Below are 23260 nucleotides of genomic sequence, written 5' to 3' on the forward strand. Positions count from 1 at the left end.
ATTTTTCGTTGTCTCATTTTGCTTTTTCCCGGTTGAAAATTTGAACATTACGAAGCAAATCTGGTGACTGTAAACATGTCCAAGCATTTCGACTCGAGTCCTGATTCAATGTTGGGACAGAACTCAAACTCGAGTCTTTATTCAGACCGAATTCAAAAAGTATTAAAATTTTCTAAATTCGAATCGAACTCGAGCTCGGTTTTACTATATTCGAGCTTTAAAATTTTGTTCATAGCTCGATCGATCCGTTTACATCCCTAAACAATGCAAAATCTTCCATCCTTGACTTCAACAAATTTCAGTGAGGAGCTAGAGAAAGAATGAGAAAGGCATTCAGTCGTCCCCTCACTCCCACACCATTCCACATGTCTACATGAAATACACAGTTTCTGAGCAAGATTTTATATGGTTTTTGAACATCTAAATAATGATGGAAGAACTTAAATAACTCAGTGCTAAACTTGTACATTGAACATCTTAATTAATCTACCTAGATAAGAGGTAATAATTCAAAGCCGGTGAATAGGAATCCGATAATCCAGTATGATAAGGAGAAGTAACTGCATAAAACTCAACTCATGCACCATAAACTCTCACAGAATTTCAAACAAGACAGCTACTTCTCCTTTCATAATATGAACTAACCGGATTCATCTTCACCGATCATCCTGCATTTTTAGCAAGTTCATTGCTCCAAACTCCAAAAAGAATTAGCTTAAATCTCCCAGCTCGTCCTGGTTTTCCGAAGGACATCCGATAAGCTCCAAAATATTAACCACTTCTGCCATATCAGGCCTGTTTGAAGGCACTTGTGATGTGCAGATTAATCCCAACTTCAGTATGGGTATAGCCTCTTCCTCCGGAAACTTGCCCTGAAGCCTAATATCAACGCATTCCTCGATTACGCCTTCATCAAGTGCTCCTCTAACCATATCACATAACACTACAACATCGTCCTCCATATACTCAACGGGTCTTTTTCCAGTGGCCACTTCAAGTACCAGAATGCCAAATCCATACACATCGCATTTTTCGGTTATCTTGACAGTTTTGCATGCAAATTCAGGTGCCATGTAACCAAGGGCGCTTTGGATTTTGCTGCTCAACACGTATCGATCTAGTGTTGGTAGAAGTCTGGCTAGGCCATAATCTGCAACCTTTGGTCCACCAAAGCTGTCTATCAATATATTGCTTGATTTTATATTGTAGTGGATTATGTTAGCCTGGTGCAAATGAGCCAACCCTTTAGCCGCCCCAAGAAGAATGTTGAATCGTTCCTTCCAATTAGGGAAAATTTCACCAGATCCTTCGTGGAGAAGCTTGTATAAGTTTCCGCCAGATACGTATTCGTATATCAGAAGCTGTAGTGATGGTGTCCAGTAATAGCCATCAAGTGACACAAGATTATCATGGCGTATTTTCCCAAGTTTATTAACCTCCTTCTCAAAATCTTCTTGGGACTTGACAAGGCTCGAAACAGCGAGTTTCTTGATGGCAACCGAACGCCCATTTCTGAGCATAGTGTGATAAACGGACCCAAATCCACCTCGACCAAGCTCACAATCCTTGTTCAGCAGAGAATGTGTGCCAATACTAAAATCGGGATTGCCTGAGAACATAACAAGCTTTCCTGAATCGCCATTTGGTGAAGACGAATGGCTGAAAAGATCGTCTCCACCTGAAAAAGCAAGGGCTCCGGCAGAGTGAGACGTGGAAGCACGTACACGAAGATTAAGTGCAGTGACAGCAATTACACCAACAAAAATTGCACCAGCTGCGCCAATGGCTATCAGGGCTGAAATACTTAGCATTTTCTTACGGCCAGAACTTTCGGTGATGGCACCTGGTGTGGCATCGGTGGACTCGGGATTAAGTACAATAGGTTTAGGGAGGACGGCAGGACAGCTCCTATTAACAGCTCCACCACAAAGAGATGGATTCCCAGATACATATGATGGATCAATGGTGTTGAAAAATCCACCAGCGGGCAGGTCACCCTGTAGCTGGTTGTATGCAATGTTAAATGACTGAAGGTGTGCGAGATTTGCCAGCTGCTTTGGCAGGGTACCTGTCAACTTGTTGAAAGAAAAGTCAACAATTTGCAGGAACGTAAGCTCGGCCAGGGATACAGGGATGGATCCAGCTATTTTGTTGTGAGCTAAAGACCTGTGAATTTCAGTCATTGGCAAAATGGAACTTAGTTAGATCAGCAAAGCTCGGAACTTATAACCGTAGGGGTCAACTTAACTCTACAAATGAAGAAATGTTTCATAACTAAAATCACAAGTCCATCGCTTCTTTCATTGATAAGTCTGCAGCTAAAGACATGATCCAAATTAACCAAATCAAATTACCTGTTAAAAAGATATAAAAGTTATCCATCAAAAGTTATTCTAATTTAACTAGTTACAAAACTAGCCATTTCGACAATTACTTAAATCACCATCACACAACTCCAAGTAACAACAAGATGGCAGCTTGGGAACTAGTTATACATAGTTGATTAGAATTACAATCATCCACCAGACATTTAATTGACAAAAACAGTTGAAACTAAATCATAGAGAAACCATATATGGATTTTATATAATAGATCACAAGATCAAGCAAATAACTCACAACAACATTAGTGAAGAGCAATCCCCAATTGTAGTAGGAATGCTACCATTCAACTGATTCTCACTCAAATCCAAAACACTCAAAGCCTTCAGTTTTCCGATGCTTGAAGGAATGCTACCGATGAACTCATTGCTTGCCATATTTAAGAACTGCAAACCTCCAAATCCCCCAATAGCAGACGGAATTTCACCTGATAACTTATTTCTGGATACATCCAAAATCAAAAGATCTTTCAGTGAGTTCTCCGATGCTGAATCCAAAGCATTATCAATGCTCCCACTCAACTCATTATTTGAAACCTGAAACTTCTGTAAACCAAGCTTGAACGCCCAAACAGGAAGTCTACCTGCAAATAAATTATGACTAATATCAAAAGAGAGAAGATTGACAAGGTTTTCTAAGGCCGCAGGCAAGATCCCAGTTAGTGCATTCTTGGATACATTCAGAATCTTCAATGATTGAAGATTCCCAATAGACTCCGGGATTTGGCCGCTGAAGTTATTTTCAGAAAAATCAAGGATCTCTAGGCTTCTCATTGCTCCAATCCATTCAGGAACCACTCCTACGAATCCATTTTTACTTAAAACGAGATCCTTGCACAATCTAAGCTTCTGCATTGTGATTGGAAGTGCACCAGAGAGTAAATTTTGGCTTAAATCAACTGACTTCAATAACAAGCAGTTCCCAATTCCATATGGAACTTCACCATTAAACTGATTCTTCCTCAAACTAATCATCCTCAAATTGTTCAGACCCTCAACATCCCTTGGTATTTCACCCTTCAACATATTGTCAGACAAATCAAGTGACCTCATAGCAGATAATGACCCAACTCCCAAAGGTAGCACGTCCGAAAACTGATTGCCGGAGAAGTTCAAAGAAACAAGCATCGAGCACAGGCCCAAACTCTCAGGAATTTGTCCGGAGAACTTGTTGTTAGCCAATGATATAGATCTCAAATTCCCACATTGGCTAAAGAAATCACTTGAAATTGAACCAGTAAAGGCATTCCCACTCAAGTCTAAGACCCTCAGATTAGGAAGCTGGGCTGTGCTAAGGCTTACGTTCCCTGTTAGATTGTTTCTTGCAAGAGATAGCTTTTGCAGTAGCTGCAACTGAAGGAGACCTCTGCCCAATTTTCCCGAAAGCCCAAAGTCATCGAGAACAAGTTCAGTCACTCTATCGGATCTGGGATTGCATCTCACCCCATCCCATTTACAAGGCTTTTCATCATATTCATTCCAAGAATTCAATCTCCCGTATGGATCTATAACATCAGCCTTGAACACAATCAGACCCAGAACATCATCGTCTAAAGAAGGGCTCAAAGATTTCGCCAAAAATGGCCATAAACAAATGAAAATAAGAACTCCAAAGAGGCTCCTCATCATCAGTAAAAATAATAACGCAGACAGTCTAAGGCATCACTCTGTGTCCCTCTTTAAAGAAAAAACAGAGAACACTAACTGCATAGCTCACCGACGTTAAATTCCAGCTGAAAAGACGCAGATTTTTCAACCGTTTCGAACCACAAAAAAACCCAACATTTATTACCGCTCCACCTCGTCAAAACACATACAAGCACGTGTACGCATACACTTCGACTTTTCTTGACTCTCAACGGCTAGAAACGGAGACCTGAGGGAAAAATGAAAACGACCCAGAAAAAATCAAGTACCCAAGCATCAAACGCTTACAACCACGCCGCCACATTAACGAAGAAAGAAGACCCGAACACAGGGGTTAGATCCGAAAGCAAAAACTTATTAGAGATTCTCTTATAAAACTGTGAGCCCAAGCATGTGATGAAAGATTCGCCGGAATATTCTCTGCGCAACAGGAGCTGAGACAGAAAGGGAGCGTCACCGGCATGTACGCCGGAAAATGTGGAGGACTAAATGGCGTTTTCCGGCCACTGGTAGCATTTAAGGCGTTCAGTGTCTTTTTCTTTTCTCTCTCTACATTTTGTCGGAGTCCAACGTTCAACAGCTCAAAAGAGAGTGGGAAGAGGGGAGCGGAGGAATGTTACCCTGCAGTGGGTCCATTGGATCTCCATCTGTAATTGTGACACGTGGAATATTTTTTCTTGGCTGATTTATTATTTTGTGATTACACGTGGTGGTTGGACATGGGCCCCGTCTATATAATAGGATGGAAAAAGGGTTTATTTAATTTAAAATTAACTTTAAAATAAAATAACTGTTGAAAAATATATTATTATTATTATTATTATTATTATTATTATTATTATTATTATTATTATTATTATGTTGAATATTGAATATTAAATATTGAATGTTGAATATTGAGTTGTAAAATGTGGAAAATTAGTGTGTGATGATGTAGATGATGATGTATTTATTTTTGGACTAATCTCAAATGTGGATCTATAAATAGGTCTTCATTTGTGATGAAAAATACAATTGAGTTGAGAGAAAAATATTATAAAGTGTAGAGTTTGATATATTTTTAGTTTTGGAGTTTTTACTTTTTACCATAAATTTTTACTTTTTCACAACACGTTATCAGCACGATCGCTCGAAGGTTCTCTATAATTTTCAACGCTCCAAAATACAAGAAGAAGTCAAAAATATTCAACAAGTAAGAATTTTTATTTTACTGTTTATATATTTTTATTGTGTATATATTAATATATAATATCATGTTATGAAAAAAAAATAAGTTTTTTCTTTCAAAAACTTGTTATAAATCCTGGGAGGATGTTAAGACAACATTCCACACTCCCGATAAGGGATACGACAAGTATAAAAGCCTCTAAGATTTTTAAACATTATAATCATATTTGTATAATTTCATGTTATTATATAAAAGGTTGTCTATGATACCGATCTTATAATAATGTGATATGATATACTATACCTGACTTTATACTAACTATATTAGTATAATTTCACAATATTATATAAAAGGTTGTCTACGATACCGATCTTATAATAATGTGATATGATATACTGTAACTGACTTTATACTAACTATATTAGTATAATTTCACAATATTATATAAAAGGTTGTCTACGACACCGATCTTATAATAATGCGATATGATATACATTTTAATTATGATTATCATTATATGCATTGCATCATTATCATAAATTTTTATTCAACACATACTCGATTTTTTCTTACACCCAACGGTCACAAACGGTCATAAAGGGCTAGTTTTTTTCCTATATATATGATCACTCAAACTCATTTTCAATCACATCAAAACTCACTCCTTTTCTAAATTATTTATCCTCGGTTTTTTCGAAGATGGAGATGATGGCATTTATAAGGCTATTTTTCATAACGATTATGATCATCATGCTCACGAGTCTTGTACGCACCAGCGATTTTTCACCACATACTTTTTATCTATTTGTATACGCACTTGTAATTTTCATTTTTCCATTATTTTGTATTGTCATATTAATGGAAATTAACTAATAAAATGCATTTTTATTTTTCTAGTACCACCATGTCAAACTTGGCAAAGCTTGAATTCGTTGCACTCGATATCACTGGAAAAAATTATATGCAATGGACTCTTGATGTTGAGATGCATCTTGAGTCATTGGGTCTAAGTGATACCATCAAAGAAATAAATATATCAACCTCACAAGATAAAGCAAAGGCAATGATTTTCTTACGCCGATATCTTGATGAAGGGTTGAAATGTGAGTATCTCACAGAAAAAGACCCACTGATTTTATGGAAAGGATTGAAAGAAAAATTTGAGCATATAAGGGAAGTGATACTCCCGACCGCCCGTGATGAATGAAATACGTTGAGATTCCAAGATTTTAAAAAAGTCAGTGATTATAATTCTGCGATGTATCGAATAGTTTCGCAATTAAAATTATGTGGACTTAAGTCACAGAGATGGAAATGCTTGAGAAAACATTTTCCACTTTTCACGCATCAAATATAACTCTACAGCAACAGTATAGAGTGCGTGGTTTTACGAGATATTCTGAACTCATTGCATGTCTTCTTGTGGCAGAAAATAACAACGAATTGTTAATAAGAAATCATCAATCCCGGCCCACTGGATCAACGGCATTTCCTGATGCAAATGTCGTAATGAAAAATGAAAATCAAAATCAAAGGCATAGACCAGATTTTGGTCGTGGACGAGGTCGAGGACGTGGGCGTGGACGTAAAAATGATCGCGGTCGTGGTCGCGGCCGTGGATATGAAAATAATCGAGATTACTTCAATAACTCATCTCAAAAGAACGTCACGAACCATCCACCAAAAAGGCAGCATGAAAATATGAGTAAAAATGAAAATCACTCAAAAAGAACTGAGAGTGTTTGTTATAGATGTGGCACTCCAGGATATTGGTCACATATTTGTCGAACTCCTGAGCACCTATGTAAGCTCTATAAAGAATCGACAAAGGGAAAAGAAAAAGAGACCAATTTTGTTGAAAATAGTGACCATTTAATTGGTTCAACTAGTTTCAATGCTGCAGATTTTTTGAATGATTTCGAAGACATTGATTAAAAATTGGTGGAACTAGATTGTAACAAATTTGTATTTTTCATGCATTCTTGTATTATAAAGCATGTTATATTTTGCATTTGTATTGAACTTAATTTTTCTTTATTGCATTTTTGTGAAGTTTGATATGGAAAATTCTATGAACAAACATGGAAATAATATCATGGAAATTTGCACACCGGATAGTGGTACAACGCATACTATTCTGCGAGATGAAAGATATTTCTTGGAAATAAAACCAACAAAAACAATGGTGAATACAATATCAAGTCCTGTAGACTTGATTGAAGGTTGTGGTAAAGCACAATTTTTGTTACCAAATGGTACAAAATTTCTGATAAATGATACTTTATATTCACCACAATCGAAAAGAAATTTGTTGAATTTTAATGACATATATTCTCATGGATATGATACTGAGACGATAACTGATGAAAATCATAAATATATGTGTCTTACCACATATAAATCAGGAAAGAAATATGTGGTTGAAAAATTATCAATGCTCCCTACTGGATTTCATTATACACATATAAGGCCAATCGAATCAAATATGGTGGTTAATAGTTCTTCAATATTAATCAATTGGCATGATCGATTGGGATATCCTGGTTCAATAATGATGCGAAGAATTATTGAAAATACGCATGGTCATCCATTGAAAGACCAGAAGATCTTTCAGAATAATAAATTTCAATGTAAATCATGTTCTCTTGGAAAACTTATTATAAGACCATCGCCAGCTAAAATCCAAACAGAATCACCCATATTTCTTGAACGTATTCAGGGTGATATTTGTGGGCCAATTCATCCACCATGTGGAACATTTCGATATTTTATGGTATTGATCGATGCCTCCAGCAGATGGTCACATGTATGCTTATTGTCAACTCGGAATGTGGCATTTGCAAAACTAATGGCTCAAATAATAAAATTGCGGAATCAATTTCCCGATTATACAATCAAAAAAATAAGATTTGATAATGCTGGAGAATTTACTTTCCAAACTTTCAATGACTATTGTATGTCAATGGAAATTACTATTGATTATGTTGCTCATGTTCATACACAGAATGGATTAGCTGAATCATTGATTAAACGTCTACAACTGATTGCTAGACCAATTATTATGAGAACAAAACTCCTTATTTCTATATGGGGACATGCAATTTTACATGCTGCGGCATTAATTCGCATCAGACCAAGTGCATATCATAAATTTTCCCCATTGCAGCTTGCATTTGGTAAAGAACCAAATATTTCTCATCTGAGAATTTTTGGATGTATGGTGTATGTGCCTATTGCACCACCTCAACGATCAAAAATGGGTCCTCAAAGAAAAATCGATATTTATATCGGTTATGATTGCCCATCAATCATTCGATATCTTGAGCCTCAGACAGGCGATGTGTTTACAACACGTTTTGCTGATTGTCATTTTAATGAAGAAATCTTCCCAATGTTAGGGGGAGAAAAGAAACACATCGAAAAAGAAATCACATGGTATGTACCATCATTGTTACATTTGGATCCAAGGACCAAACAATGTGAGAAAGATGTACAACAAATTATGCACTTGCAAAGAATTGCAAATCAAATGCCAGATGCATTTGCAGACACAAAAGGGGTAACAAAATCATATATACATGATGTAAATGCCCCTGCTCGAATTGAAATTCCAAAGAAACAAATTGAAGACACTCATGATGTCATAAAATGCTTGAAGGGTGGAAGGCCAGTCGGTTCCAAGGATAAAAAATCCTCGAAAAAGAAAAGACATAGAGAAACACGATGATCATAAAATAGAAAATGGTGTTCCAGAAAAAACACCTGATGATGAAAATGTTCTGTCAGAACCACAAACTGACGAGAATCATGAAATCTCTATCAATTATATTAATACTGAAAAAATATGGAACCGAAGAGATATAGAAGATATTGATGAGATATTTTCTTATAATGTGGCATGTGACATCATAAATGAAACCGAGGATCATGAACCAAAATCCTTTGGTGAATGTAAAACTCGTCATGATTGGACAAAATAGAAAGATGTCATCCAGATTGAATTGGATTCGCTAAATAAACGCAATATTTTTGGACCTATAGTCCTCACACCTGAAGGTGTAAAACTTGTTGGAAACAAATGAGTTTTTATTCGAAAGCGAAATGAGAAAAATGAAATAATAAGATATAAAGCTAGACTTGTTGCACAAGGTTTTTTTCAAAGGCCTGGAATTGATTATGAAGAAACGTATTCTCCTGTTATGGATGCAATTACGTTTCGATATTTGATTAGTTTGGCAGTGTCTGAAAATTTGGAAATGTGTCTGATGGATATTGTTACGGCTTACTTATACGGATCACTTGATAATGATATATACATGAAAATCCCTGAAGGATTTAAGATGCCTGAGGCACAAAGTTCAAAACCTAGAGAATTTTATTCTGTAAAATTGCAAAGATCATTATATGGGTTGAAGCAATCCGGCCGAATGTGGTATAATCGGCTAAGTGAGCACTTGATGAAAAAGGGATATGTAAATGATCCAATATGCCCTTGTGTTTTCATCAAGAAAACAACATCCGGATGTATAATTATTGCTGTATATGTTGATGATTTAAACATCATTGGAACGAATAAAAAAATTCAAGAGGTTATGATGTACTTGAAGGAAGAATTCGAAATGAAGGATCTTGAAAAAACCAAGTACTGTCTGGGTTTGCAAATAGAACAAAAAGAATGTGGAATTTTTGTTCACCAGGCAAATTATACAGAAAAGATCCTTAAAAGTTTTAATATGGATAAATCAAATCCATTAAGTACTCCAATGGTTGTAAGTTCATTAAACATAGAAAAGGATCCATTACATCCATGTGAAGATGATGAAATTATTCTTGGTCCAGAAGTACCATATCTAAGTGTCATTGGTGCCCTTATGTATCTTGCAAATTGCACTAGACCAGATATATCTTTTGCTGTAAATTTATTGGCAAGATTCAGTTCATATCCAACAAAGAGGCATTGGAATGAAATTAAACATATATTTCGTTATCTACGAGAAACGACAGATTTGGGACTTTTGTACTCAAAAGACACCAATTAAAGTATCATTGGTTATGCCGATGCTGGATATTTATCTGATTCATATAAGGCACGTTCCCAAACCGGATATGTATTTACTCGTGGAGGCACCGCAATTTCTTGGCGTTCACAGAAACAAACACTCGTAACAACTTCATCAAATCACGCTGAGATTATTGCGCTACATGAAGCAAGCCGTGAATGTGTTTGGCTAAAATCAATGACACAACATATCCAAACTTTTTGTGGATTATCAGTAGACAAGAAGCCTGTGACGTTGTATGAAGACAATGCTGCATGTATTGCTCAAATGAAAGAAGGATATATCAAAAGTAACAGAACAAAACATATACCCCCAAAGTTCTTTGCCTACACTCAAGAGCTTGAGAAGAATAAAGATATTGATATATGTTATATTCAATCAAGTGAGAACTCATCAGATCTCTTCACAAAGGCACTTCCCACGACGATATTCAGAAAGCATATATACAACATTGGGATGTGCAATCTGCGGAATATGTGAAGAATCACTCATGTTAACATGAGGAGAAGTTTACGTGGCTGCACTCTTTTTCCCTTACTATGTTTTTTATCCCACTGAGTTTTTCCTAGTAAGGTTTTTAACGAGGCAGTATAAAACACGTAATGAAGACAGTCATCATATCACGATCATCATCACAAGGGGGAGTGCTGAAAATTATATTATTATTATTATTATTATTATTATGTTGAATATTGAATATTGAATGTTGAATGTTGAATATTGAGTTGTAAAATATGAAAAATTAGTGTGTGATGATGTAGATGATGATGTATTTATTTTTGGACTAATCTCAAATGTGGATCTATAAATAGGTCTTCATTTGTGATGAAAAATACAATTGAGTTGAGAGAAAAATATTATAAAGTGTAGAGCTTGATATATTTTGAGTTTGAGAGTTTTTACTTTTTACCATAAATTTTTACTTTTTCACAACAATAACGACATATATATATAAACCTACATTATTCAAAATAAAAATTCATCATTTTTCCCCTCGAATTGTCCTTCTCGATAATATCCTGATTTTTGTGATAACACCTTACAAGCATAACATAATAAAATATCAGCAATTTTCTTGAAATAGTCTTTTTCTTTATATTTTAATGTAATCAAATTATATTTTATATTAAATTTTAATCACAAACATTTTGTATTTGCATGGTTGAATGTCAAGAGCATTATGTAGAGAGTAATATATCGATCTCCCGACCACTCTACTTATCCTCGACTTTATAATACAATCATATTTTCCGCTCCAAAACAAGCTTTACTTTCTTTATTCTTAATTTATCAACTAGGACAATTTGGTTGGTTATTTGTTCATGGTTTTGATTTAACAATTATTACGTTCTTTTTTCGATTCATATTTTTTTTATTCTTTTCTTTTATTTTTTTTCATGTTTTTTATTACTGAACATTAAATTCATTTTCTACGATTAAAGTTGATGAAAAACTTATATAAGAAAATAAAGTTCTTATGCATCGCTTTCCCTCATCTCAACAAACAAAATGGTTATTGTAACCTAACTCCTTGAGGTAATATATCAATGTCGATATGTAACGCTTTAGATTCGACGACTGTCCACTTGTATCAAGATGAGTCTTTTCAACGTACTTATATCCTCATTCTCATGTAGTCTGAGAAATTTCACGGGAGTCACCCATTCCATAATTGCTTAAAGTCAAACACACTTAAGTTTGAAATTTTTATATAAAGAGCTCTCGGAAAGAAAATGCATCTTCTTGAAATGAGTAATAGCTATCAAATTTTTTGTAACTCCTATTCTGGCATGTTATCGGTTCATTCATGTTATTCATCGTATTACGTATATCCATTGGTGAGATTTTCATCTTTTAATTAGTAACCATACATATTTAAAATCATATACCGCCTTATAAAGTTTGGCTTCAGATGTCACAACCAACATCTAAACGAACATTAAACTGAATGAATAATACTCACACACTCGAGCACATGTTACGTGTATTTAATATATATCCGAGTATTAGAAATTACTTTTTAAAACAGTTTAATTAATAAATATTATTATCTTATTTTATTTAGATAAAAGAAAATAAATTATTTGAATATATGAGTATGACTATCATGAATTCACATGGTCATGTTACTACTTTATTGCATATATATATATATAGAGAGAGAATTATGGTTTTGATACAATAAAGTGAAACATTCTCCCCATAATTGCCTTTTAACATCTTCTTAATGGATCCCTCCCCATTATTTTTCTTTGTAGTCATCTCACAAACTTAAATGGAACAATTGTGCGATTTATGCTTGAAATTAAAGAAGAGAAAAAATTGAGAACCTATACAATTCATTATATCACATATATCAAACGATACTTAAATGTATAAATGGATACGAACCATGATGAAATGATATTTGTACTGGAATTGTAAATGAATTGACCCTATAAAGTCTTTTGGAGCAAGATTCAAGCACATGTTAAATTTATGAATCCGAATTATTTTACTTGTTAATATATTAATGACAAAGTTGAAATGGCTTATTGCGTTTTCGACTTTTCGTTAGGAATTGTAGTGGAAACTCGTGGCAAGTATTTTTGGCTTCAATTTCCTAAATATTTCAACAAGACTCTGTAGATTGTCTTAGATAAGGGTTCAATCTCATAAATTAAACTTTTGTTAACATAATAATAATAATAATAATAATAATAATAATAAGTTTAGAATAAGGGCAATTTGCTCAAAAATCCCCAAATGCAAACATGTTTTGCTTTGGGGTCCCTAGTCATAAAATATGGTATAAAACAATACAAGATGTGGTACAAAACCATACAAGATGTGGTACAATTTAACAAAAAATGTGGTACAAAAAAATGGCTAGGGAGTATGGTGCAAAACATGTTTGCATTGGGAATTTTTGAGCAATTTACACTTAGAATAATGGTTGACTCCGAAAGCATATCCGTTTCAGGTTTTTTGGAAAAAAAATGTACCCGATCATATTGTTGTAATTCGTATTGCAATTTTAGTTTTTCACTTATTTTTTTCATCTTCTTACTTTTTAGAGTATAAATAACATGCTTCTATTTTTAAATAGTGATATCATAAATTTGATTGGATGACATAACCAAAAAATATGATTTCAAAATATATGCATCCCTCTAAATTCTGATCATGTGGACATCATTTTTCAATGAAATATTTACTTGGGATCGAAAAATATACTTCCGACTAAAGTGATATCAGATATGTAAGAAATATCATTTAATATTCTCCTAAAATACTGTTCAAAAAATGAGAAAATAAAAAAATTGGAAGCAAAAAATTCATGGGGTTATACAAACCGATTAAACCACCAACTAGCTAGCCTAGCTACAATATCTACTACGTTCTCTTATCCGCAAAACTTCTAAAGTGTTGCTTGGAAGAATTTTTAGAAAACACTTCTCATTTTTTTCTTAACATAATGAAAATCAGATAAGTGTTTCCTAAAAGTTCTCCTAAACATTACCTATCTAACACATGATTCGGCTATTGTATTTGAGTCCATCTACGACATGGGATTCGTCCATCTGCGGTATTCGATGTGAACATGGAAACAAACATGGACGCCCACAGGGGCATAGGCGAGTTGGTAAGGCCTGAGGTGACGTGAGAAGAAATTTTCCAGCGTTGCGGGTTCGATCCTCGTGTGGAGCATATTTCCTGCTGATATTGTGGGGGGTATGCTCTGGGGATTGGGCCATGTGCTCCCTCCTTCAGGTCCCTGCCGCTCGTACACATTCCTCGATTTACTCTCCGCATGAGCCAATGAGCCTCTGACTCATGTGGAATGAGATTTCCTTCAGGGTCAACCCTTTTAAAAATGAAAACAAACATGGACATAAAAACGAGATACTTGTCTTATCTTTTGAACTAAGTAAATGTTCTATAATGTTGAAAGTGAAGTCTCAAGGATGGCCAGGCATCATCTTTTTTACTTTTGAGGCCTTTTTCCTATAATTTCTTAAATTTATTGACAAAATTCACTGTAAAGGTAGCACAACTTCTTTGTTTGGGTTTCCATGGTTAGATTTTTTTTATAAAAAAAAATTGTATAATGAGTGGTTTGGGAGGGCTTCCAAGCCCGAATGATGATAATTTTTGTTCAAGTTATCCATTCGAATCGATTAAACAAAATCTATCAAAAATTATAAAGATTTTATATTGTTCATGTTTCTGATGGTACCTTAGCTTGCTCAATTTTCTAAAATTCTCAATGATTGGGAGAGTTTTTGTATCTATTTATTTTTGAAAGAATGGGAAGATTTTTTTTTTTTTTTGAGGGAATGGGAAGAGTTATTTTTTTAAAGAATGGGAAGAGTTCTTATTGGTCACGTAATAATAGCTTAAAAACAAATCCTCTTCAACATCCAATTTTATATAAAATAGCATTAAATATAGGTGTTAAAGCTAGTGATATATCATGTTCATGTATTCATTCTACGAAAATGAAAAGAAAATGTTTTTGCCAATAGGTTTTATTTCTTTCAAAATATACTTTTTAGTATCTAGGTTAACATTGATCTATAGGGAATGTATTGTATTTAATAAAATGGTCATCACTCAAAAGTAGTTTTATAATAATTATATTATAATATTTTTCCTCAATACACTATAGTTTTAATTACCTCGATACAGAATTACAATCTTTACCTAAAAATTAAAAATAATTCGCATAATTTCTATGAAATAATATTTAGGAATACAATTAGTAAAACCAAGAAGAACTCTTGATTATAAATGCGAAAATTAATACATAGTAAAACCAAGAAGAACTCTTGATTATAAATGCGAAAATTATTACATGAATTTGTATCCTTAAAAAAATATGAATTTGTAATTTAAAAAAAAAAAAACCAACTCTTTGGTCTTTGCATTTCAAAAAACAAAAATAATAAAATTTTATAGAAATTAGGGTTATTAATTATTGCAAAATTAAAAATGTGGCTGCTGGGATTCGAGCCCAGGTCTCCACGGCCACAACGTGGAATTCTCACCACTAAACTACAGCCACTTTTTGTCTTCTTCTCTGCAACATAAGATAAATAAAACATATGTTTCCAATTTATAGGCATGTGGAGTCGCCTTTGACTTTTATTAATTAATTAATTAATCATCAAAACGTGCCAACGCACACGAATCACTTGTTACACATCTCGAATCACATGAAACGTATCAAGTTCAAAACATTTGGTCGAGTTGATGATGGGCATTGGTCGGCACACTTGTGTATATTTATCATTTTATTTATGTAATATTAGATACATTTTTGAAGTAATGCAGTAACCTATAAAACTATATATTTTATTAGTTTATTACACATCGTCTTTTTGTCAATAGCTAACACCCGAGATCCTAATTAACTTTCTAAACCGTCATCAATGCATACACGAGAATCCCGTAAGTTGTAACTGTAATTACATTTTTCAAAAACTTGTCTACCGTGAAACATATATTTCAATCCAAATAGTCTATTACACACCGTTTATAGCATACTTTAGCCTTTTCTTTTGTGTTTCGAATTTCCTATATACTAGCCACATACGTGGGATTTGAATTTAAAGCCATTTGGTTTTTAGAGATTCATTTTTGTCAATAGACCATGAGATCTTTTGTATAATTGTATCGGAAATAAGAGTAGATGGTGAGATTGTAGAATTTTAATGTTTTTAGGGGTGGAATTTGAAATTTTCAAGTGAAGTATAAATTTATTAAAATAGATTTTCGAAATACAAGTTTTTTGTTTTGTTTGAAGGCTCCATTTCCGTTTCTCTCATCTTTTCCATAGATTCGAACAGTGCCTAAATTTTGTGTGATTTCATCATTTATGGCTATAGCTACGCTAAATCTCAATAAATCCACTGTATTTATTGCAAAAATTAATTGTGGCTGATGCCAAAGACAATAATGTCTCACATTATCCCCCTCTACTTTGCCTTGGATTTCTTGTAATTCTCGATGATGTACCATATTTTCGATGAAAATCCTGTGAATATATGGCACGATTATTAATAGGAAGACCCAGTTCGAGAAAATTAAAGATTAGTATAATAGTAGTAGCATCAGTGTAGGATCTCATGGAGCAGTGGGGAGATTCTGATATTGATTCTGATACTGATTTTGATACGGTATGAGGAGGAAAAAATAGGTAGACAGAGTGGGATTTTGCTTTTATTTTCGAAACAAAAATGGGATATTATTGGTGATTGAATACTGCATCAAATCCAGAGAAACTTAAGGAGATCACGAAATATCTGTGACAAACTTTGGAATTGAATTATTTTCTTGAAAACACAAAAGGTTTAGGGTCTTTAATTTCATCCTCTTTAAATACCACCAACCACATTTAGGCCTTTGTGTTCCTTCTCTTCCTCGGCGGGCTTTCGATTTCAGTTTTTGTAGATATTATTTGGTGTGTTTTTTGGTGCTATTTTGAGGTTGGGTTCTGGCTTTATAGTCAAGAAAGTGATAAAAATGGATACTTCGGGTTCGGGTTCGGACGATTTGGCGGAGGGAATGGTGGGTGATGTCGAAGAACCTCATGTTCTTGCGGTTGATGACAATTTAGTTGATCGTAAAATTGTTGAGAAATTGCTCAAGAGTTCATCTTGCAGAGGTAACGGAAAATTTCCATCTTCTTGGGATAAAATTTGTCTCCATTTCATTGTGTAAATGCCTTCATAGGCTCATTGCTATGTAGAGTGTATATTTCTTGAAATGAATTTATTTTCAAATCACATGCTTAATATCGTTTGGAGGCTTGCTTGGGGTGAGAAGCTTATACTGATGTTTTTTGTTTCTTGAAAGATAATGAAACAAAATCAATGGTGCATGGGAAAAAATCTAAGAATTTTGCTTGTGTGATTTTTTTTAAAAATTTTGTTTTTCAAAAAAGAATTTTTCTTTCTTTATTTATTTAACAAAAATTTCGGCTATGGTTTCATTGAGTTTATGTACCTATATATGGCTTTCTTGCAGTGACTACTGCAGAAAATGGATTAAGGGCATTAGAGTATCTTGGCTTAGGAGATAACAACCAGAGCAGCAATGTGAATAACAAAGTAAGCAACTTGTTATGGAAGCATTACATAAATTTGACACAATTATTATCTTAGTTTGATCTCGATCGATTTGATTGGCAAACGAAATACTGAATTAGGCTCACATGTGTACAAACTCCCTGAATATTTTGAAAAGTTGGAAACTATAAAACTATGGTGGCACTAAAGAAGTAAGACGTTGAGCTTGATAAGTCAGAGCTTTGGCCAAGCGGCTTGATTGTTCACTTGCTGCAGCTCTATAGATATTAGCAGAGCATTTAACCATTTAGCAACTACTGAATCCCAATCCAGTTCTTCGGAATCTTTTCTGCATATTCATCGCGCAAAAATGTTGACATTTTTAAATCCCTTGTTCCTGTTTGTAATGCAGCAGGTCTCAAAGGTGAATATGATTATCACAGACTATTGCATGCCGGGAATGACCGGATATGAACTGCTCAAGAAAATTAAGGTGAATTGTTATGAACTCCCAATGTAGAATAATTTCACTTGACTGGTAACGAGAAGTCGAAATATTCATGTTGAAATCTTCCTAAGCAGGAATCATCAGTCATGAAGGATGTGCCTGTTGTCATAATGTCATCCGAAAACGTCCCAACTCGTATAAACAAGTAATTCATATGTTTCTTGTCTGAGTTCCAGATATATTTCTGCACATGTTACGGTTACGGTATCTCATTCTAATTCTTCGAATCGATAGGTGCTTAGAGGAAGGCGCACAAATGTTCATGCTAAAGCCTCTTAAATACTCAGATGTGAAGAAGTTGCTACAATCCTCAGTCGGAACATCCTCAAAAATCTTTGTCTGATTCAGTTCTCGAGTACTTTTGTTCTTACTTCTTAGGCAGTGTTTTCTTGATAAAGGAAGCAAATTTTCAGTTAGTTTCTTCATTTATAGCAACACATCAGTGTGGATTTGCTTCTTCTTTATGCCATAATTTACAAATATTATAGTCATTTGAGTTAGTTTCCTGCACTCGAGATCGAAATCGATCCCATTCACATATGCCGGAAAGGGTGCAACCCTTACAACAAGAACCATTACAACGCAGTTGGATGAATCAGATGCATCCAAAATCAAAGGAATGTATCATAAAAAGTGTGCCTTTAACGTTTTATGATGAAGTTAATTGGCGTCACATTGTAGAGATCACAAAATGTAAGAGAAGTCATTCTTCTTGCATGTTAAGTCAAAAATAATTAATCCCACTATGATATATTAATCAAACCCACCAAAAACAAAAACAAAAACAAAAAAGAAAAAATTATCAATGAATAATCTCAAAGAATCATAACATGAAGATGAAAATATACTAATAAAAATGGTTGTGGTGATGATGCCTACGATCATCCAATCCGCAGCACTGCAGCACAGGATAACACACAACAAACATGCATCTCCCTATCATTCTAAACACAGAGGAAACCAATAAACATGGCCAGCAGCAGCAAGCCACCATCGGATCGTCGTAGTCGAGACCGTGGTCGTGGTGGTGATGGTGATGGTGATGGTGTCCCATTTCGTATTTAAATCTGAAAAAAAAAATAAAAAATAAATTATGCAAATCAATAATTAAAAAAGAAAATTAACTCAAATCCAAGAATTCCAGTACACTGAGAATCTTGATACACATATTGCAGGCTTGCAGCAGCAAATCTATGGCTGCCTTTTACCTGGATGGCCCTTTTGAATTGAAGCCCTTTTTTCAGGGATGAATTGAAGCCTTTTTCTTGATGAATTGGTGTGTGTCTATATATATATATATATGAGAGAGAGGATTTACGAGGAAATGGTTGATTAAGGAGTAAGGAAGAAGAATTATTTAAAAAAAAAAAAAAAAAAGGTTGACTTTGAAGGGGACCCCATCCCACATGAGTCAGAGGCCCATTGGCTCATGCGGGGGTTAAATCGAGGGATGTGCACGAGTAGGCAGGGACCTGAGGGAGGGAACAACATGGTCCAACCCCCAGAGCATACCCCCAAATATTTCAATGAGGAATATGCTCTACACGAGGATCGAACCCGCAACGCTGGAAAATTTTTTCTCACGTCACCTCAAGCCTTATCAACTCGCCTATGCCCCGGTGGGCAAGGAGGAAGAATTATTGGTATGGGAAATGGAGAACCTTATGAATCGTGTTAAATGCGCGTTGTGGCCACCTTTAGTTAATATATCAATAATTCTGTCTATGCATTGTTTTTCGATATTAATTAAGTATTTATAAAATAATTGCATTAAAATTTAGAATTTTAAAGATGATTTTCTATGGTTTTATTTAGATCGTTATTTTGAATATTTATTTATACTACTATATAAAAAGATGAGCACACTATAATAACTACTTTGAGGACACCAAAATTATTTATTCCATAATTACCCTCAACTACCCACTAAATCTCTTTCACTGCTCTATGTTTTACTTTTAAAAATATATATAAATACAAAAAACTTTTTTTTACACACGCAAAATGTGTGCATTTTTCGCTAGTTTAGATAAAATAACTTGGATGATATGATATTTCTTTTACTGTATATTACTATTTTAAAATTTTCATTTATTATTAAAGAATGTAATAATATATATAATTCAAAAAAAATAATTTTATTTAATAAATGGGAATAAGTGGGCTGGCTTTTGGATAGAAATAATAAATTCGAAATGTACAGCTTTCAACAGCATGGCAACATTTTTATTTTTCTAGTTTTTTGGATTCGTTTTTATTAAAATAAATGATTGGTTGTTGTTCAACTTTTGCTAAAATCGAGACATAGTCGTCGATACTATAGTTCTTGTTTGTATTTTTATTCTCACTTTAAAAACATTATAATAATTATTAAAAAAAACATTGTAATTTATTTTTATTATCTTCTTCCCCTGGAATAAAGCTCTGCTCCAATACTATTATTATTATTTTATTAAATTATTTATTTTCAAAAGAGATGCTATTTTTATGTTGTCTTAAAGTAATTTTTAGTAACAATATGAATATAATTTGACTTCAACAGTTTTAATTATCTTCACAAAGTAAAACAACTAAACACATATTTTTATTTTGCAAAGTATTTTCCTAAAAAGTGTTTGAGAAAAGCATGACTTAACCAGTGATAGAGTTTCAAGAAATCACTTCTCAACTTTTTCTTCACAAAATTTTGAATAAACATTCGTTATCTTCAAAAATAGATTCTTGTTTTGCAAGATGTAAGTGTTCTTGTCATCATCTTAATTTGTTTAAAAATGAATGTATTTGAACTTTTTTATGTTTAATCTCGTGGATTACGAAATGTATTTGAATTTTGAATATCATCACGGATTTCTTTCAATTAAAAAAAAAAACAATTCATTCGTTTTCATTTTCGTTCTCCATGATTTATCTTTCTATCTTTTTCGTATCTCCAACATAATTATTACATTTTACCTCATCTTCTCTCCACATTTTCAAAATACTATGTGATTATATCATTTTTTTAAACCCAGAATGTAATGCTCTAAAAAAAGTGAAAGTAATTAATTATTTGATTCGATATCTACGATATAAAAAAATATCTTATTGTTGCAAAATAAAACCAATATACAATTTGTTTCCTTAAATTATTTTGTTAAATATTTTCCCGAAACAGTACTTCCCTTAGAAGTCCAAAAATACAACCAAATAAAACCTCGCTTTCTGGGAGGATTAACGTTTTATAATAATGATTTGGATTTATATATTATTGTGTTATTAAGCTTGCAGAAAAATTCGCTTAGCGGCTTTGGTTTTAATTATAACTAGTATTTGACTCTATGATGATGTATAGAGTGTATCTTGTATATTATATGATTACAAATTAGATAAAATAAAAATTTTGCCAATGTAATTAAAACGTATACACAAACTAACTTGACAGTGACTAATACAATTAATGTGAAAAAAAAAAAAATTAAAAATTATGAAAAACTTTCTTAAATACGACATTTGTCGTTGAGTTTTTATGGTTATCATCTACATCACATATTAAAAAGTTTGAGAACCTTATTTGTAACTGTGGATAAAGAAATATATAGTTCGTCATAACTGAAAACATGTTTCTTTCAAAAAAATCCTACATGGGATAATGATTTTCTTTAATTTTTGTTAATTATCATATCATACGAAACAATCAACGGAAATGGTCTTCGTTGGAACTTAAAAGGAATTCTTGGATCAGAAGAGGTTAATGATATTCTTGGAATAAGCATTATATGACCCGCATTACTTTCAGTAAGAATTCGTTCTTCCAAAACATGGTTCCCAAGCCTTGTTATAATCAATCTAGTTCTATTGTATAATCCAACAGAATGGTCTATATTTCGTAACAACATAACTGGAGTTCCAACCTTAAAGTTTAGCTTGTGATTCGGAACTCCAGAATATCTAATTTCATTTAAGAATTCGGGTGTATGCACATCTTGCAATAGATCAACATTTTTATCCGAATGACACGCCGAATCATAACTTAAATACAATTTTTCCTCCGAACTGTTTAGTGATGTCATGTATTCACTTATGGACTGAACAACAACGCGATTCGGTGCTAATATAGCTCTCTGCTGGAAGTATGTTGTATCACTTACCGTATTACCAAACAACGGATATGATCTCTACGATTGTTGCCATAGGGTCATCGTAGTCTTTCAGTAGCATTTCATCTGGAATATCAATGGTCACATAGTCATCAGCTAGTTCTTTAATTTTTCATCTCCTATATTTATAATCCAATCCCAAAATCTCTTAATTTCATATTTTTTTCATTAGAAGCTAAATTATTAAGTCGCATATTATTACTCAATTTCAAAACTATGCAGTGTCTCCACAGACATAAAGAATTAATAGTGGCTAGAGCTGTCAGACGGGTCAACCCATGGCGGGGCGGGCCGGCTCACCAAAAACCCAACTTTTGGCGGGTCGAGGGCTGACCAACCCACCATCCCGACGGGCTGGAAATCTTCAACCCAACCCAACCCAAGGTGGGTTGCGGGTTAGGCGGGCCGGCCCGCGGGTTGACTCACGACAAATAAAAATAAATAAAAATTATTATAATTAATTATAAATATCATTTCATAAATAAATATTAATATAAACATATTAATAAAAATTTTAATTATTGATTTCATATGTATAATTTTATATAAAGTAATTAATACAAAAAAAATTTCACAACTTTAATTAAAAAATACATATATCACAATAAAAATAAATATAAATTATTAATTTTCCAGGCCCGCGGGCCAACTCGCGCGGGTTGCGGGCCTAGGCGGGTTGGCCCATCTAGGCCCACCTTTTGTTGGGTTGAAAAAATTTCAACTCAACCCACTTAAATTGTGTGGTGGGCGGGCCGACCCGGCGGACCTAACCCAAATTGGCGGCTCTAATAGTGGCATGAACAATATTATGTATACTTTCTTTCGGAACAATAGACAAAATCTATCGAAAATCACCACCGAATATTGTTTTGCCTCCAAAAGGGAGTTGACAGTTTGAAGTATTTGCAAATCTCATTAAGTCGCGCATGGTTCTGTCAAGTGATTCGAAACAAAACTTGTGCATCATTGGAGCTTCATCTTATATGATAAGTTTGGATTTTACAATAAGTTCCGCAAGATGATTCCCTTGTTTTATATCGCATGTTGATTCTTTATTGAGATTAAAAAGAATTCCAAAGTGAGAATGAGCAGTTTTTCCATCAGGCAAAAGAAGGGATGTGATACCACCGAATGCCACATTAATACAATTTATCCCTTCGATCTTAAGGCTGCCGATAGGGTCTTCCATTTACAAGTTTTTCCAGTACTTCCATAACCGTAAAAAAAGAAATTCCACCCTTGTTTGAATAAACTACGTACAACCATTAACGTGTCATTCACATGTCATTAACACATTTTGATTTCCAC

The 23260-nt window shown here is 33.8% G+C and overlaps 2 protein-coding genes, 1 long non-coding RNA gene and 1 other non-coding gene across 4 annotated transcripts; 1 reads left to right on the plus strand and 3 right to left on the minus strand.

Moving 5' to 3' along the window:
• Window positions 1-188: 188 nt before the first annotated feature.
• Window positions 189-4591, minus strand: LOC140862935 (uncharacterized). Its single transcript, XM_073265963.1, has 2 exons — window positions 2620-4591; window positions 189-2166 (listed from the first exon to the last, which is right to left on the minus strand). The coding sequence occupies exons 1-2, from the start codon at window positions 4008-4010 to the stop codon at window positions 711-713; spliced, it is 2847 nt and encodes a 948-aa protein (XP_073122064.1). The 5' UTR covers window positions 4011-4591; the 3' UTR covers window positions 189-710.
• Window positions 4592-15231: 10640 nt separating this feature from the next.
• On the minus strand, window positions 15232-15303 carry TRNAH-GUG (transfer RNA histidin (anticodon GUG)). Its single transcript has one exon. It is a non-coding gene; the product is annotated as a tRNA-His (tRNA).
• Window positions 15304-15811: 508 nt separating this feature from the next.
• Window positions 15812-18469, plus strand: LOC140862064 (two-component response regulator ARR17). Its single transcript, XM_073265068.1, has 5 exons — window positions 15812-16905; window positions 17268-17350; window positions 17721-17801; window positions 17891-17961; window positions 18051-18469. The coding sequence occupies exons 1-5, from the start codon at window positions 16764-16766 to the stop codon at window positions 18157-18159; spliced, it is 486 nt and encodes a 161-aa protein (XP_073121169.1). The 5' UTR covers window positions 15812-16763; the 3' UTR covers window positions 18160-18469.
• Window positions 18470-18603: 134 nt separating this feature from the next.
• LOC140862065 (uncharacterized) lies at window positions 18604-19129 on the minus strand. The gene is made up of 2 exons (XR_012143722.1): window positions 18964-19129; window positions 18604-18883 (listed from the first exon to the last, which is right to left on the minus strand). It is a non-coding gene; the product is annotated as an uncharacterized lncRNA (long non-coding RNA).
• Window positions 19130-23260: the final 4131 nt, after the last annotated feature.

This window comes from Henckelia pumila, chromosome 4 (genome assembly GCF_033568475.1).
Source record: "Henckelia pumila isolate YLH828 chromosome 4, ASM3356847v2, whole genome shotgun sequence".
Classification (NCBI taxonomy): Eukaryota; Viridiplantae; Streptophyta; class Magnoliopsida; order Lamiales; family Gesneriaceae; genus Henckelia; species Henckelia pumila.

Bases quoted from the DNA above. Each gene is read 5' to 3' on its own strand.
- LOC140862935 (XM_073265963.1), bottom strand. From the start codon at position 4,010: ATGATGAGGAGCCTCTTTGGAGTTCTTATTTTCATTTGTTTATGGCCA. The intron at 2,167-2,619 runs GTGAGTTATTTG...TGAAATTCACAG, and splicing joins TGCTCTTCACTAATGTTGTT to GTCTTTAGCTCACAACAAAA.
- LOC140862064 (XM_073265068.1), top strand. From the start codon at position 16,764: ATGGATACTTCGGGTTCGGGTTCGGACGATTTGGCGGAGGGAATGGTG. The intron at 16,906-17,267 runs GTAACGGAAAAT...GCTTTCTTGCAG, and splicing joins CAAGAGTTCATCTTGCAGAG to TGACTACTGCAGAAAATGGA. The intron at 17,962-18,050 runs GTAATTCATATG...TCGAATCGATAG, and splicing joins GTCCCAACTCGTATAAACAA to GTGCTTAGAGGAAGGCGCAC.